This window comes from Nipponia nippon, unplaced genomic scaffold (assembly GCF_047370975.1).
Source record: "Nipponia nippon isolate SJK-2023a ecotype South Korea unplaced genomic scaffold, ASM4737097v1 scaffold_1, whole genome shotgun sequence".
Taxonomy (NCBI): Eukaryota; Metazoa; Chordata; class Aves; order Pelecaniformes; family Threskiornithidae; genus Nipponia; species Nipponia nippon.
In genome coordinates, this window is record NW_028262290.1 from 37,851,201 (window position 1) to 37,866,795 (window position 15,595).

The 15,595-nt window shown below is 36.0% G+C and overlaps 1 protein-coding gene across 3 annotated transcripts in view; it reads left to right on the forward strand.

Moving 5' to 3' along the window:
• ARFGEF1 (ARF guanine nucleotide exchange factor 1) overlaps nucleotides 1–15,595 on the forward strand; it is a 100,146-nt gene that overhangs the window by 72,283 nt on the left and 12,268 nt on the right. For all 3 annotated transcript variants that reach the window (XM_087751845.1, XM_087751853.1, XM_087751860.1), the window contains 12 exons: nucleotides 2,689–2,847; nucleotides 3,227–3,377; nucleotides 7,070–7,160; nucleotides 8,351–8,391; nucleotides 8,487–8,656; nucleotides 9,290–9,441; nucleotides 9,603–9,775; nucleotides 10,763–10,923; nucleotides 11,583–11,713; nucleotides 13,287–13,416; nucleotides 14,434–14,569; nucleotides 14,656–14,794. In XM_087751845.1, coding sequence (XP_087607971.1) covers nucleotides 2,689–2,847; nucleotides 3,227–3,377; nucleotides 7,070–7,160; nucleotides 8,351–8,391; nucleotides 8,487–8,656; nucleotides 9,290–9,441; nucleotides 9,603–9,775; nucleotides 10,763–10,923; nucleotides 11,583–11,713; nucleotides 13,287–13,416; nucleotides 14,434–14,569; nucleotides 14,656–14,794 — 1,634 coding nt within the window. The remainder of the gene's footprint in view (nucleotides 1–2,688; nucleotides 2,848–3,226; nucleotides 3,378–7,069; nucleotides 7,161–8,350; nucleotides 8,392–8,486; nucleotides 8,657–9,289; nucleotides 9,442–9,602; nucleotides 9,776–10,762; nucleotides 10,924–11,582; nucleotides 11,714–13,286; nucleotides 13,417–14,433; nucleotides 14,570–14,655; nucleotides 14,795–15,595) is intronic.

The window sequence follows — 15,595 nt, forward strand, 5'->3', positions numbered from 1 at the left end:
CACAATGCCAAGAATTCCAGACTCTCTGGCTCCAGAGGGTAATTCTGATTAAACTTGGGCTATTTTTTGCCCCCCTTTTTTTTTTTTTTATTTTAAAATAATTGGTAGTGAATGTACTATTACATTATGGTAGACTATTAGTTAATAAATGGAGTACTGGTCTGCCGTAATTCCATTGTAGGGATAGCTGAAGAGAGAGGCAAGCAAAATTCATGTTTGATATTGCATTATTTCATGTGTACATTGAAAACATTTAAAAAAAAAACAAAAGGATAAAAAAAAAACTTGTAAGACTAACTTTAAGTAAACCTGTCGAACTATGATATGATAGTGAATGCTTTGCTTCCCTCTCCCCTTGCACTTGTATTTAGCAAATTAGATAACTTTTTATCACTAATGTGGAAAGGCACATTGGGACCTCTGATACAGCTGCTTAAAAAAGCCCATTTGAGATCATGTAAGGTTTCCTTCCTCTGTCTTTCCACTTCATTCCCACCCCGAACTGAACAGACTTAAAAATTTGATTAACAAAGCCTTCCCTGGAGCCTGCCGCTGTTCAATGAAATTCACATTCCTGTTATTTTTGTTTCTAAGCTGCGAAAGTGGAACTGGTACAACTATCAGTTTCAGCAGCTGCAGAGGTTAGCTCCCAGTCCTGCAGTGGTCTGCCTTGGATGGGGAGGGCAAGGACATGTTTGCTCTAAGATCCCCATGTTCCAAGAATGTACCAGAATCACTCATACCCTTCCATTGGCTTGGGATAAACTTGATTGAACTGGAGGTGTTTAAAAAAACCCACACTTCTCATTTGTTGAAATTTAAAAACTTGGGTTTTGTATTTTCAATGTAAGTAATATTCCTTCTTGGTTTCTTGTGGGAATTCTGTTTTGTTGATATAATTAAAAACAGTGCTGGTTTGTTGATGATTTCAGTACGTTACAGGATGATTCCGTTGTACAAGGTCCTGATTAGATGGCGGTGTTGTTTGACTTCAGATGCTAGATAGCTCTGATGGTTTGAAGGAGACTAGCAAATCTGTACTTGAGCTGATGTAGGGATCTTTCCTGTAGGAAGCAGGTTTTTCCTCTTGTGCTTGACTGGTGCTGGCAACTTTTCTATTTCATTGAATAAACATACAGAAGTTAAGATTGGTGTCTAAGAACAGTTAACATTAGTTGACACACCTTCAGAGATAGTGAAGCTGAAGGCTTTTAGCTTAAGAAAATTCCCAAAGTACACAATATAGTTTAACCTATGCATGTTCACCTCTAAAACCTCAATTAAAGATTCTGGTTTTAATTATTTATGCTTTTAATCTTAGACTGTCACACAGTCAGGCTTTTGTCTTTAAGCATCTGGGACAAGATATGCATCAAAAGGATGTACTTTATTTTCTTATGTCATCTGTTTTTACTTTCTGGTTGATGGACACATTGTTTAGTTGTTTTTCTCCTGCTTTGATGGCTTGGAAAAAGGGGCAGAGGGGGAATATCTGTATGGAACAGAGAGGGAAGGTAGGACTGAAAACATTTTCCTTTAACAGAAGATACACAGTTTGTAGACTCTAAAGCTTCTTTGCTTCGTACTCTTTCCATGAACCTTCCATTTTTCTGTGCTTATATATCATTTGCTGTGCCTTTGCCAGCGTACCCTGTAGTAGTAGTAGTTGGGTTTGAACACGGCAGCCATGCTGTGTGGCTCTGTTAGAATCTGTCCCTTCTGTCATTGCCCACTGTTGTGGCGTTTGTGTTTTTTCTCTACAAAACAGACATTCTTCCTGGGAATTTTTTTTTAAGATTTTATATTTGGTTTTATTATGTGCTCAATGATGTTTTTATTTCAAAGAAGTCTTAAACATCCAAACAGTTAAATACATTTTATAGTTGTCATTTGTTTCTCTGATGTACAACCGTTTCACTTTATGGCCTTCGGATCATACGTAACAGGAGAGTAAAATGCACTTGTGAGCTCAATGGTAATCCCCTTTTTACCATTCGGTAAAATCGGTTCATATGAGACGTGAGGGGTTTCCTTTGGTGTTTCTAGATACCCTATACATAAAAATTGGGTACCTAGATGTGGAACGTTCTTTTTTGTGAGATTGAATTCATCTGCCTAGATTATAGGTTACTTACAGTTTACCCACCCATGACAGCCTCACCTCACAAACTTCTGAGGTGCTCCAAATGGCATAGACTAAATCAAATACGTTTTGAGCAGTTTTGTGGAATTGGCAAAACATGCCTTTTAGATATGTTATTTAGATTCTGTTGCCAAAAAAATCCTGCAACTTGAGAGTCTGCTAAGACAGCGTTTTCAGAGTAGGTCCAGGTATAGTACAAGAATATTAAAAGCCTATCTAAGAAGCCACATTTCTTCTGAAGCAGCATCCTGTTCCCCAAAAAAGCCCCCCAAATATCCAAAAAGACCAAACCCAGAAACCTAACAACAACCTATGTGTTCTGTGCTGTCACACATTACACTTCATGTTCCTGAAGAGAGGGAGCCTGATTTTATCCCACAGCTTACTACAGAAGAACATGAGGTATTTTCACTATGTAGAATTCTTTTCTAGGAAGAGAAAGGTAAACTATATAGTTGCTGAAATCACACAGATTGTACTAAGAACAAGAAACTGAGAAAATACTGACAAGACCATCTTTTTTTTTTTTTTTCTCCTATTTGTAGCTGGAAAGAGATGCCTATGTCCAGGCGTTAGCAAGATTTACGTTACTTACAGTGAGTTCTGGTATTACTGAAATGAAGCAGAAGAATATTGACACAATTAAAACTCTCATCACAGTGGCTCATACAGATGGAAACTATTTAGGAAATTCCTGGCATGAGGTACAAGAGTCATTTATACTTAAACAGTAAGAAAGCATGTGTACTGATTTTGAACACAGTAGTGTACTTATTTGTGCATAAATACAGTGGTGTTTAGATAAATGCTGAGTATATACTTTTGCACATACATCATGTAGAATTGCACATTATGCAGCCAATTAAAGTAGCAAAACATGTCGAAGTGAGAAATAGAATTGTGAGACTAATCCAATAGTATTTAAATTAGTGTTCATTTTAGACAGAACAGAAATACTTGTCTGACCTTGAGTGTTTAGAATTTTTTTTTTCTTCTAAAGATCTGCCTAAAGATTTTTATTTATTTATTTTTTACTATTTCAAGCTGCTTTTTGTTGATAAACATCTTTATTCTCTGGAATAGATTCTGAAATGCATCAGTCAACTTGAACTGGCACAGTTAATAGGAACTGGAGTAAAACCTCGCTACATCTCAGGGACAGTGCGTGGCAGGGAAGGTTCTTTTACTGGAACAAAAGATCAGGCACCCGATGAATTTGTGGGGCTAGGACTGGGTAAGTAATGTGGATATGAAGTATTTCGTTTAACTGGCTTTGTTCAGACAGATATTAAAGTTTGTCCTTTGTTTGCATTATTGTTGACTCTGAGGTTTGGAGATGAGATCATGAAGTAGTCCTTGTAAAACTGTCTTAGGCTTTGAATCGGCCTATTCCTATTTCTGGAATATTTGTTTTGCTCTGTTAAGTATTATTGCTAGGATGGGGGAGTGTGAAAGGTAAGAAAATGATACATTAGTCATTTCTATTAAAATATAGCTGACCAAATAAGAATGGATTGCTGATGGCATGACCAGATTTAATAATATTGCAACATAGATGTCCCTGCCAGTTGCAGGGGGGATGGACTAGATGACCTTTAAAGGTCCCTTCCATCCCAAAGCATTCTGTGATTCTGTGATTAGTGCACCAAGTGTTTTACCAAACAGGCAAGTTAGTATGTGTAGGTTAAGCATCCTGTTACAAAACTTTGTGAGAAATACGCAGTATTCAAACCAAGTGGAAGATTAGTTTAGTTTAAATTCTGAAATTCTGTTTCCTCCTCTTTTGGTTACTTTCATACTGAGTAAGTGTCTTTTTTAGGTTGGCCCAAGATCCAAAATGTACTCCGTAAATCAGATGATGTTTCCTGTCCTCCTAGAAAAGTATACCTGTCTTACCTTAAATTATCTTAAAAAGGTTGATTTTTTTTTTTTTTAAAATAGGAACACAGTTAAAGACATACAGATGTAGGGTATTAGGAAACTATGGAAGCGTCAAGGAAGTATATATAACTCCATTTGACTGTTAGAAAGTTTCAATTTTAGTATGATGCTCCGTATCTCCTGCCTTTTGAACAACTTCACCCATAACTGAACAAAAGCTTTGTCTTCCCTCAATTTTTTCTTGTAATTTTTTTTTTTTTTGAGAAGTAATGATTATTTTACTAGTTTCCCTGATCTTAGCCCTCAACCTAGTCCTAATCGTCTGGCTCTGTGTTCTCCTCAGCCAGTTTTTCTAATTCTGCAGTCAGTCCTTTTCTTTCCATTGTGCTCTCCTTTGGCCTGCCTCTATGTACTCCCCTCACCTTGCCAAGAGTTGCTGCAGGGAAACCTTATGCCTGGAAATTAATGCATCTGCCAGCATCTCATATACTGAGCTTCTTCCTGCCCTTCTAATATGCATCCTCCAGTTAAGTGTTCCCCAATGACCTATCCAACTTTGCTATTTCCAAATGCTGGTAGTTTCTCTACACTGAAGTGACTGGCCTTTAAAAATTTTTAAGTCCTAATAGCTCAAGAATGTAAGCTGTGGTCAGGTGTCTCTAAATCACACTTGCTAGTCATTGGTGTAGATCCAGCTCATAAAGACTTTTTTCCCCTCTGTCAACTACATTTCTGGGGAAAGTAATCGTGCCCAAATGCATAAAATGTTTCTCTCTGAATTGAATTTCTGCAGTGCTTGTTACAGTGCATATATGGAAACTTAACGTTTTTTGTTTTTTTTTTTTTTTTAATATCACATCAATCTTACAGGAAAATGTCTAACTCAAAGGAGTTTGGTTTTCATGTATTTAGGGGCTGTTAGAACATAGTCATTTTCTCAACTATTTTAGTTTTTTCACTCTTCACCGCAAATCCTGTGTGGCAGATACTTTAATTTTCTTTCTGTGATCACTCTGAAGTATCCTTTGGAACTATGGCTTTCAAGCAACCTTCCTATAAAGCTAAATTCCTATGAAGAACCCATAGTGCATATGTCTATATATACAGACACACATTTTAAAGGAAAATAGTTGTTTAATTAGAGTAAGTGAAGTTGCAGTCTGGTGACGCAGAAGCTTCATCTTTCAAACCTGCTTGCAAAATCAGACATGCATAAGCAGCAGCATTCAGTCTTCTTGCTGAAGTCAGAAGTGTGTGTTTTTAAAAAACAAACAAACAAAACAAAACAAAACAAAAAAACAACTCCAGAAACCCTTTTGCTCATTTACTGCCTGAACAAGGATTCAGGTGTGCACTCTTCAGGCATCTACATTTGAATGTTGTCTTCACTCTTGCATTATCTTCTTGCTGTGGCCCTTTTTTGTTTTACTTGAAAATTCAAGGCATCACAAGCATGTGGGTTGTAAAAGTAAACGAATAAGCATCTATTCCTTTGCTTCTTTGGTAGGAATGTTGTCTTACTTGGAGTTGTAACTGTGAAGTTCAGCTTTCTTCTAGCCTAGTTTCTATTCTCACAGCAGTAGGTTTTGTCTTTCAGCTTTGTGTAGGTCATAGCCAAAGTATACTTCTTAGGTAACCAGAAACCTTCTTTGGACAATGGGAATCTGAGGAATCAGTTTTTCATAAAGCAGAATTATATAGGTGACTCTATGTTTCATTGTAAAAGATCTCGTTACTGTTGGAATTTAAATCTGCTGTCTGTTTAGGTCTTCCAGCATTGATTATAAATCCTACAATAATAAGGAATTCTCATGTAAACTGGCAGGGTTGATTAGGGTGACCTGAATTCTCGGAAATAGCCCTTCAAATTCACTTCACACAGCTGTTTGCTCGATATGTTTCTTGGCTGACGCATTACCAAGATTCAGGCTAATTGATACTGGCAGCTCATGTGCTTACAGGAGAAGACTTGATCAAACCCAACAGTGTTATAAGTTGCTGAAATACTAGTATAAGATTACGTATGTATGCATGTATCTACAGAAAGGCTACTCCATAAATGCCCTAGAAAAATACTTCAGATGGGTCAGTTTATCTAGATTTGCCAGCCAGTCATCTCCAGCCACCTCCAAGTGTGGAGCACAGCAAGACTCAGAGGCAGACTTTTGGGAGGCAGTCTGAAACATGAGAACTATTTGTCTCTGCAAAGCTCTGAGAACAGAACTGCTGGCTGTCTTTCAGCCTTCTGTTCTCCCCTATCCTTCTGATAGGCTGCCTAAGGAAAAAAACCCTAAATACAGGGTAGGTGGAATTACCCAGAATGGTTACAAGATTCCTGTTCTTTTTTTGATGGGGGGTGGAGGTGGGGCTTAGAGATTGCCAGAAATTTCAGCAATTTGCTCACTGTGAAGTTAGCATTTTCTTAACATGAGCTTTCCCAGGTGTGGGTTACAGTTTCTAGCCTCCAAAATAAATACTGCTATTTTTATTTACAGATTTTTCTCAATATTGTTAGGTGATAATTTTGTTGTACTTGAGAGGTAGGTTTAAGATGGAGTTTTAATGGGAGCTCTTCTCTGTGAATGATTAAAAAGAAAACCTATCAGGATGGATTTACTCACTTGCTTCTAATAAAGTGTGAAAAGTTCTCCTCTGTGCAGTATTCTCTATCATATGTTGTGTATTTTCAGTAGCAGAATTACCAAGGATCCATGGAAAGAAAGATGGAGAGAAAAAGGTGGTTCTTGTGCTTTTGAATTTTTTTCACTTGTATCTATTCATACAATTGTTCTAAATGTGGACAGTTTTCTGGGACTAATATAGTTTATACACGGATAGAGAATCTAGAGAATCAGGACTTAGACCAACATGCAACTGTTCACTGAAATGCCCAGCTTATGCAAGGGAAATTAATAATGTACTTCTCTTTTATGTGAATTAAAAATATATATAATTATATTGGTAGTGGTGCGACTTCTCTTCCTCTTTCTTCCCAGCCCTTTCTGTGTTGTCTCTTACCCATTTTTCAAATTTTGTTTACTGTAGTGGGTGGAAACGTGGATTGGAAGCAGATAGCAAGTATTCAGGAATCCATTGGCGAAACTAGCTCCCAAAGTGTTGTCGTTGCTGTAGACAGGTATTGTATTAAATTTGCTGTTGCCACCTCAAGCTTTTTAAGAAATATTTGAATACCCTGTGCTAATGATAGGACATTATTAGTTTATCCCTATTTGGAAAAAACTACATAAATACTACCATATTAAAGTGCTTTTCAGTTTTGTGGGTTTTTTCATTTTTTATGGAGCAGAAGTATTTTTGCAAGAAGGAACACAACAAAGATTAGGCAAGAAGCCTTTTTACTGATTATAAAATTATTACAGGAGAGTTGCAGAATGGAGACTGCTGTGCTGTCCAGTGAATCTTGATTTGCGATATATAGTAACATATAGCAAATCTCATTTTGCCTTAGTACAGGGAGCATTATTGACAGACTCTTTCTCCTAAATGTAATCACTGACTCCCTGCTTTCCTCTAGGTTATGTAGATGTTGTCTGAAATTACCAAAATTATTATTCCAGTCTTCCTTTCTATGAATCATATTTATCATAACTGAATTTGATCAGGCATGATACATCTCATAAGCATTCCCTGTTCATATCATAAAGTACTGATCAGACTGGAGTGTTAATGGATCTTGCTCTCTCAACATATAAGAAATCTGAAAACATCATTTTCTTAATGGTTGTCAAAATTGACAGTCACAAAGATGTATCATTCTGAAGGCTTACAAGCATTTCTGTGATTGAGTATAGGTAGCAAGATCAATGTCAGTTCAATGAAACTTGCCTTGCAGTAAAATCACATCAAGCGAACTGGAGGCTTAATGTCAAACACATAACAGCTCTTTAGGTTTGCAGTATTTCTCCCCACTTCATAATGGGAAGTGTTTCAAGTATCTATTTGTCATGGCAAATAGGAATTGTGCACTCTGGAGAAGTTTGACTTCTGTATTTGGAGCAGGGCTGGCTAGTTTATAAACTACTGACATTATTCATCAGTCACTGTCAATGAGCAGATAGTATTAGAAACAATGCTCGCCTCCCAGTCTCCACGCATGCTTATGGGAGTTATTTTTAAATATTAGAAATAATTGAGATATTTCTGATTTTATTTTCAAAGCTCAGTATTTTTCCACAATTACTAATTGTTTTTTAATAAATAGAAGTAGTCAGAGGGTGTCTATGTATATTTAAAAAAATATTGAATACGTGCTTATTAGATGCTTTTTTAAGAAACTGTAACAATGTCTTAAACTGCACTTTACAGAATATTTACAGGATCTACAAGGTTGGATGGAAATGCTATTGGTAAGTTTTATCTCCCCCTCCCCCTGTAAACTACAAAGCAGCTTTGTCTTAAACCTTGGAAGAATATTGCATTAAAATCTGTGGTCATTTAACAGTGGATTTCGTTCGCTGGCTGTGTGCCGTATCTATGGATGAACTGCTGTCTGCTACCCACCCTCGAATGTTTAGTCTGCAGAAGATAGTAGAGATTTCGTACTACAACATGGGCCGGATAAGGCTACAGTGGTCTAGAATCTGGGAAGTTATTGGAGATCATTTTAATAAGGTATCCCTGTTAATGATTATACTGCATACTCCTTGAATTTATCGATACAAATAAATTTTATTTAGAGATTTCTTGGAAAAGCATGTGCTCATCTGAATTATACTGTTTTTTCTGTCCTTCTGTATAAGTAGCTTAAAACACCACAAAAATTGTAAAGCTGGAAAGGCCTGCGAGAAGGCAGATGTACACAATATAATAAACGTAAAGGCAAGAGTATACATTGTTATTTATCATGACCTGGTCTGGAACTGGCTGCCTTTAGTTATGTGTTCTCATTTTTGGGGGTGTTTTATGAAGCTTGGGATAAGAGGTTGTTTTCTGTTCAAGTCTAAATTGACTATCAGGTGAATGTTTGACGTGCATGTTTAATACAGCTTATTGAAGTCTTTCTAGACAGTTTGCTTACTTTTAGAAAGTTTTAAATGCTAGGATGTGTAATGTAGAAAATAGCTGGAATTGCTTAGGGATTATTGAAACGCATTAACAATGTGGTTTATGGAACTGGTTACTGTTTATTTTTATTAATTTTCCAGTACTGCTTAGTTCTCTGTTGTCAAATGTAAAGGCAGCTTGGGCTGAATCCCTAAGAATTCTGATTCAAGCTTACTGTGCATTTCTGTTCTACATTATCAGGTTGGCTGCAATCCTAATGAAGATGTAGCTATTTTTGCTGTAGACTCATTAAGGCAATTATCAATGAAGTTCTTAGAAAAAGGAGAACTTGCTAATTTCCGATTCCAGAAGGACTTCCTAAGACCGTTTGAACATATCATGAAGAGAAACAGGTAATAACATACAATTAACTGAATTGCCTGGGATCATAAGCATCGACTTTCGCAATTAATGTTTCAGATCGCTTTTGTAAAATCAGTTGCTGGAGCATTATACTATTCTAATTGTTTATGTAATTTAGTTTAAACAATTATTTTTTATTATCTTAATTTAGGTCTCCTACTATTCGAGACATGGTTGTACGGTGTATTGCACAGATGGTGAATTCCCAGGCTGCTAACATTCGTTCTGGCTGGAAAAACATTTTTTCAGTATTTCATCTGGCAGCCTCGGATCAGGATGAAAGTATAGTGGAACTTGCATTCCAGACTACAGGACACATTGTCAGTGAGTATTGATGGTATTCAAACATCATGAAAGTTTGTGTGACTCCAGAGACTGAGAAGCTTTGTTTAGCTGTTGGCTTTACAGCCTGCATAGTAAAGCCTGGTTCATGCTTTAGAACCAACGTTTTACACTTTTCAACCAATCCTCTGGGAAAATACGTAGGAAAGTAATTCAATAAGATTATAGTTATTTGTCTTCCTTTATGCCTTTAAAAAAAAAATTATCTGTTTGTAGCATTCTGTAGTAAAACAAGTCGGGCCTTAGATAATTTTACTTAATGTGTACTTTTTAATTTAAGTGAAGGATTTTACACTTTTTTCCTCCAGAAGAAAATTGTATAGTCATTTTACTATTATGTTGTTTGCTTATCTTTTTCCTTGTTTCTGAATTGTGCTTCTCTATGGCCTCTTTAGGAGAAAGTGCTGTGCTAGGTGGCACTAGGTTTTTGGGTTTTTTTTTGTCCCCCATGCTAATTTAGATCTCAGGTTTTAAGTGCTGTAAGGGATCTTTTTATTGTGTCTCAACCTCTGCAAGTTCCTAAAACTTTTTCAGCATTGAAGAAGAATGGTTTTTTTCCTTAAAAGTAACTGTTTAAAATCAAGGCAACAGGACCATATTGCTGTGGGAAGTCTTTTTGTAGATGTAACTCTGTGCTTTATGTAGCACTCTTAAGCTCTGATCACACAGGCTAGTGTTAACCAGTAAGCCTATTGCTCTGCTCTTGCTTAACTGTTAAATTTCCCTCTTCTAGACTAGATGCTACCTTGATTTATTTTAAACACTTATTTACTGTCAAAACAGAATGCCTTCTAGGTCATTCTTTTTTTAGGCTGAGCATTCATTTTTTAGTTTTTATTACTACTCAAGCATTTGACAGCACCAATCGATGAACCAGTCTCTCATGACTTATGTTACAGTCAGTTCATATTAGAATTAATAGATTTTAAAGCATGACACTTTTTTCTTCTGTTCACACTTTTCTCCCAGCAATTGTGTTTGAAAAACACTTCCCAGCAACCATAGATTCTTTCCAGGATGCAGTAAAGTGCTTGTCTGAATTTGCCTGCAATGCAGCATTTCCAGATACCAGTATGGAAGCGATCCGCCTCATTCGCCACTGTGCAAAATATGTATCTGATAGACCTCAGGTATAGTCTGTATTAACTAAATTATAAGTGTTCTAATCAACAGTGTTTTATAAAGAAAAAAATACTGGCGCTAACCTTATTGGCTTCCCTTCAAGTTTCAGAGATTAATGAGAAAGGTACTTTATTTACAAGCAATAGGAAAATAAAATGCCACAGGCTTTGAAAGTATCAGCAATTTTTTTTTTTTCTTTTATTCCCCCCTGCCCATCCCCATCCACCCAGTTCAGCTGGTGGATGGCTTTCCTGAGAGCTGCTGGAAATCAACGTATCTCAGGATCTGCTCTCTACTGAGAAATGTTGTGAAGAATGGATAATGGCATACGCAGAAATGTTGGATATCCTCAAAATGTTATGGTAGATCCTCACTTTCAGTGCTGTCTCTATAAAAGGAGAGTAAGAGACTCAGACTGAACTGCAAGCAAAAACTGATGCTTGAATGTATCATCTTGTTTATTTTTTTTTTTAGTTTATTTTTCATAATATACTAAGCATTACTTTGAAAAACACTTCACCTTCTCAGTATTATTTTGATTGCCAGCTCACTTGAGTTATCAGGGTGTAATATTAGTACAGCAGAGATTATTTACAGTCCAAATCGTGTTTTATTTTGAACAATCTAACTCTTCCGACTCTGTAAAACCCTGTGTTTTCTTTTAAAGGCATTCAAAGAATACACAAGTGATGATATGAATGTAGCTCCCGAAGACAGAGTGTGGGTGCGAGGATGGTTCCCAATTCTGTTTGAGTTGTCCTGTATCATCAATAGATGCAAATTAGATGTAAGAACCAGGTAACAATCAGTATTTGTAATTCAAATTTTAAAAGGCTTACTTTATACTTTTAAAATAGAAACAACTCTCTTAGTAAACGTAACTGTCATAAAATGACTTATTATTTAATTTAGGTGATACCACTGTGGGAACACCAAACTTTTTAAAAACACCTTCTAAATAGATGCTGGAATGTACATGCTGGAATTAAATCTGTGTTCTTTACATGAAATTCTTATCTTCTGTTATAATAAATAATGAAGTTACGTGGTTGTGACTGCATTATGTTAGAGATAAGTATTACATTTCCTTAAAGTTAAATATTTAAAGAGTGCCTGTTTAGGATGGGTAGCCATGAAATCACAAAGATAAGAACTATTTAAATAGTTCATTTAAAAATAAATTAAAGCTTAAGTAAAGAAAATATAGTGACTGTTTTCCATTTATTATAGAACCTATAAACTATTTAAGACAGCTCAGCTCAAATTGCAATCAGATGCTATGGAAGCAGTTGATCCATAGAACACAGTAAAATGTAAAAGTCCAACTTCTAACTTTCCCAATGTATGGCAAGCAAGCATTATTTTAGCGGGGAAGGTCAACTCTAAATGGTCAACATGCATTACATTCCGTGTCGTCCTCCCCCCCTTTTTTTTTTAAATAAGGTATTACATTGGATTAATATCCAAATCTGTATTTTTCCAGTGGCAATACTGATTCTCTCTATTCATTAGTAAATATAAATGTATGATGTTTGATTCCATGATATATGCCCCTGTTACTCCATTTTAATGATTTGTCATAGTTGACCTGGGTAAGCCTCATGTCACGTTTCCATTTTCTCTCTGTTTAAAATGGAGCATTTTTCATTTGTGCAATGAGTAGGTTTTGTTTTAGTGGACTCCAACAGCAAAATTCTGTTGGAATCTTTTTTTGGTTTTAATTAAAACTCATGACCCCAGTTCTGCCTGCCCTCCTGTGTCTTGCCCATCATACTTACTTTGAAGATTTTAAAACTGTTTTTATACCATGATACATTAACTGGTTGAGGATTGCAGATACAGTTGAAAAAACAAAGCTGTACTCTGATTTAATGTAAAACCTGCTTATTTTCCTTGAATATGGCTTTTCCCTTATAAAGTGTATTCTGTTGCAGTTCTGATGCTAAATATGAGAGGTTGTATACAAATAATTTTAAATTTACACATCTACATGCGAGCTGTGCATCTGGACTCCCTTTATAGCTGGTGAACATTAATACTCATTTTCTAGATCTCTGTATTTCTTACCTGGAAATACTTGTTCCTTTATTTTTGTGGTCCTTTGTAAAGAAGTTTGTTTTCCTATTTTAATTTGAAATTACCACAGTTCTCAAATGTATTTTCTGGCTATTGCCTGTGAGTTTTAAGTGCTTTTGAAACAAGCTGATTTTCTACTTAATTTTAGTGTACTTGTGTGACTGATCCACATCAGATCAGTGTATGATGTTCTTAACAGTATTTGAGTTTGTTATTGTTGTTGCAGTTCGACATATTTGGTCTCGTGCATGTCTTTTTATAACTCTTAGTATATGTTGTTCTTTCTTCATTTCAGGGGTTTAACAGTAATGTTTGAAATAATGAAGACATATGGCCATACTTACGAAAAACACTGGTGGCAAGATTTGTTTCGGATTGTCTTCAGGATATTTGACAACATGAAACTGCCAGAACAGCAGACTGAGGTGAAAAAAGTGGGGGAAGATAATTTACATGAGATCTATATTGATGGTCAAAAACCGGATTAGTAATATTAGCTTATCAAGTAATGTAAGGCAAACCTCAAAACTTCCACAGCTGACCGCTGGTTCTAGTAGCCTTATTTTGCTATATTAGCATTCTACTGTCACTTTCCTCTTTTTTTTTTAAACTATGTGTGTAAAAGGCCTAGTAGTTTACACTATGAACAATAGAAGAATAGCATGAAATGCAATATCTAGGGTTTGTAAGAAGAACTGCAGCTTTTACACATGTCTGGAAGTTGAGACACACATCATTTCATGGCAACATGCGTAATGGAATTAGGCGTGTAATCAGCAGTGAAGTCACAATTCGAAGAAATAAGTTCTGCTAGTTCAAAACTTTTTTATGACTAGGGAAAAAACAAACAGAAAACCCCAAAAAGCAGCACTCTCCTTTCACTGCACCCTTTTGACCAGCAAAACAGGTTTTGACCTGCCAAACCAGGACCAGGTACTGTCCTGACAAGGAAGTGAAACAGAAATGGGCTTACTAATGTAAATTAAGTGTAAATTATTAATATTAGAAGTTTGATCAAAATTGTCAACTATTTGGGAGGCTCTGTCTGACTATTTGTAGAAGGACATCTCTCACTTTCTAAATTTTTATTCCCTGGAAAATATTTAGAAGAAACACAGAGAACTTGGTGTTAAACCTGTTGAGCTAGGGTTAGACACTAAGTTTAATGTCAAACTCAGTATCTCATGATGGTAAGTGCTTGTCAGTCCTATAATCTGGTCTCCAAGAATAGTTGTTTGTTTCTGTAGTTTTTTAAACCTGCTAGTTAGCAAAGAAAAGTTGGGCCTCCAAGTTTTGGGGGTTTTGAGGTACAGAAAAGAATTGCATGTCACTGTAAAGCAATTCAAATTGAGTAAATGCATATATCCGTCTGCCTGCAGGGATGTGTATCCTAAAAGTTTCACCTTAAACAAAGTTGTAACTTTTTTTTCCCCCCCTTCTAGAAAGCTGAATGGATGACAACTACTTGCAACCATGCACTTTATGCAATATGTGATGTATTCACACAGTATTTAGAAGTACTTAGTGATGTTCTTTTGGATGATATATTTGCACAGCTGTACTGGTGTGTGCAGCAAGGTAGGACTGTACCAAAATTACATTAAACAATGTTAACATTTTACTGTTGAATGTGAATAAACAAATGCACTGTTTGTCTTTTCCAGACAATGAACAACTGGCACGGTCTGGTACAAACTGTTTGGAGAATGTTGTCATCCTAAATGGTGAAAAGTTTACCCTAGAAATCTGGGATAAAACTTGTACTTGCATGCTGGATATTTTCAAAACTACAATCCCTCATGCGTAAGTTGACTGTTAATATTTATACTTTGTAAAATAGTTTAGCTAGATGACTTACTGATTTCTGTGAAGCTTTTTCCACAAAATACTAAAACACTGCAACAGTCTTAGAGATTTAAGTCTCTGTGGTTGATGGTTAATTTCCATCATATGTTTCTATGAATCCTAATCTTTTTATGAAAATTATCTTGCATATTTGGTAACTGTCTTTCCCTTCTTCATGTTATAACTCTATGCGAAGTTTCTTGAAACAAGGCTGTATACTATTCTGAGTAGTATGTTATACATGTACATCATAGAACAGAATAACAAGAAATCACGTCCAGCATTATACCAAAGATGAGGGTTTTTTCCCCCTACCAACACTGAGGTGAAACACTACTTATTTTCAAATCTGATAGTCTTAATGTTCAACTGTTGTACTTGTCCTATATCTGTCAATTAGTTCCCATAGCGTTTGCTTCTGGGTGTCACCCAGTTCAGGCCTGAAGAAAACTGGAGCAAAAGGGAATCTTCTGCACATCAGTCTTTCCTTAATTTTAGAGTTATGTATCAAATAGCACTGTAAGAGAGCTTCATTCATGTTTAAAAGATAAATTAATCCATCTGTCACTACCTCACCTGTTTTTCTATGTGATGAATTAATTGCACCCAAAAAATAATACTAAAATAAAGCTGAAACATCTGGGAGCTGGCAAGATATTTTTTTTGCATTTTGGTAACTGCCAAAAATAAAATTTGAAACCGAATCTCTGGATGTAAAAGTCCAGTTGAATTAGCCCTGACTTACTATGTCCCGTACTT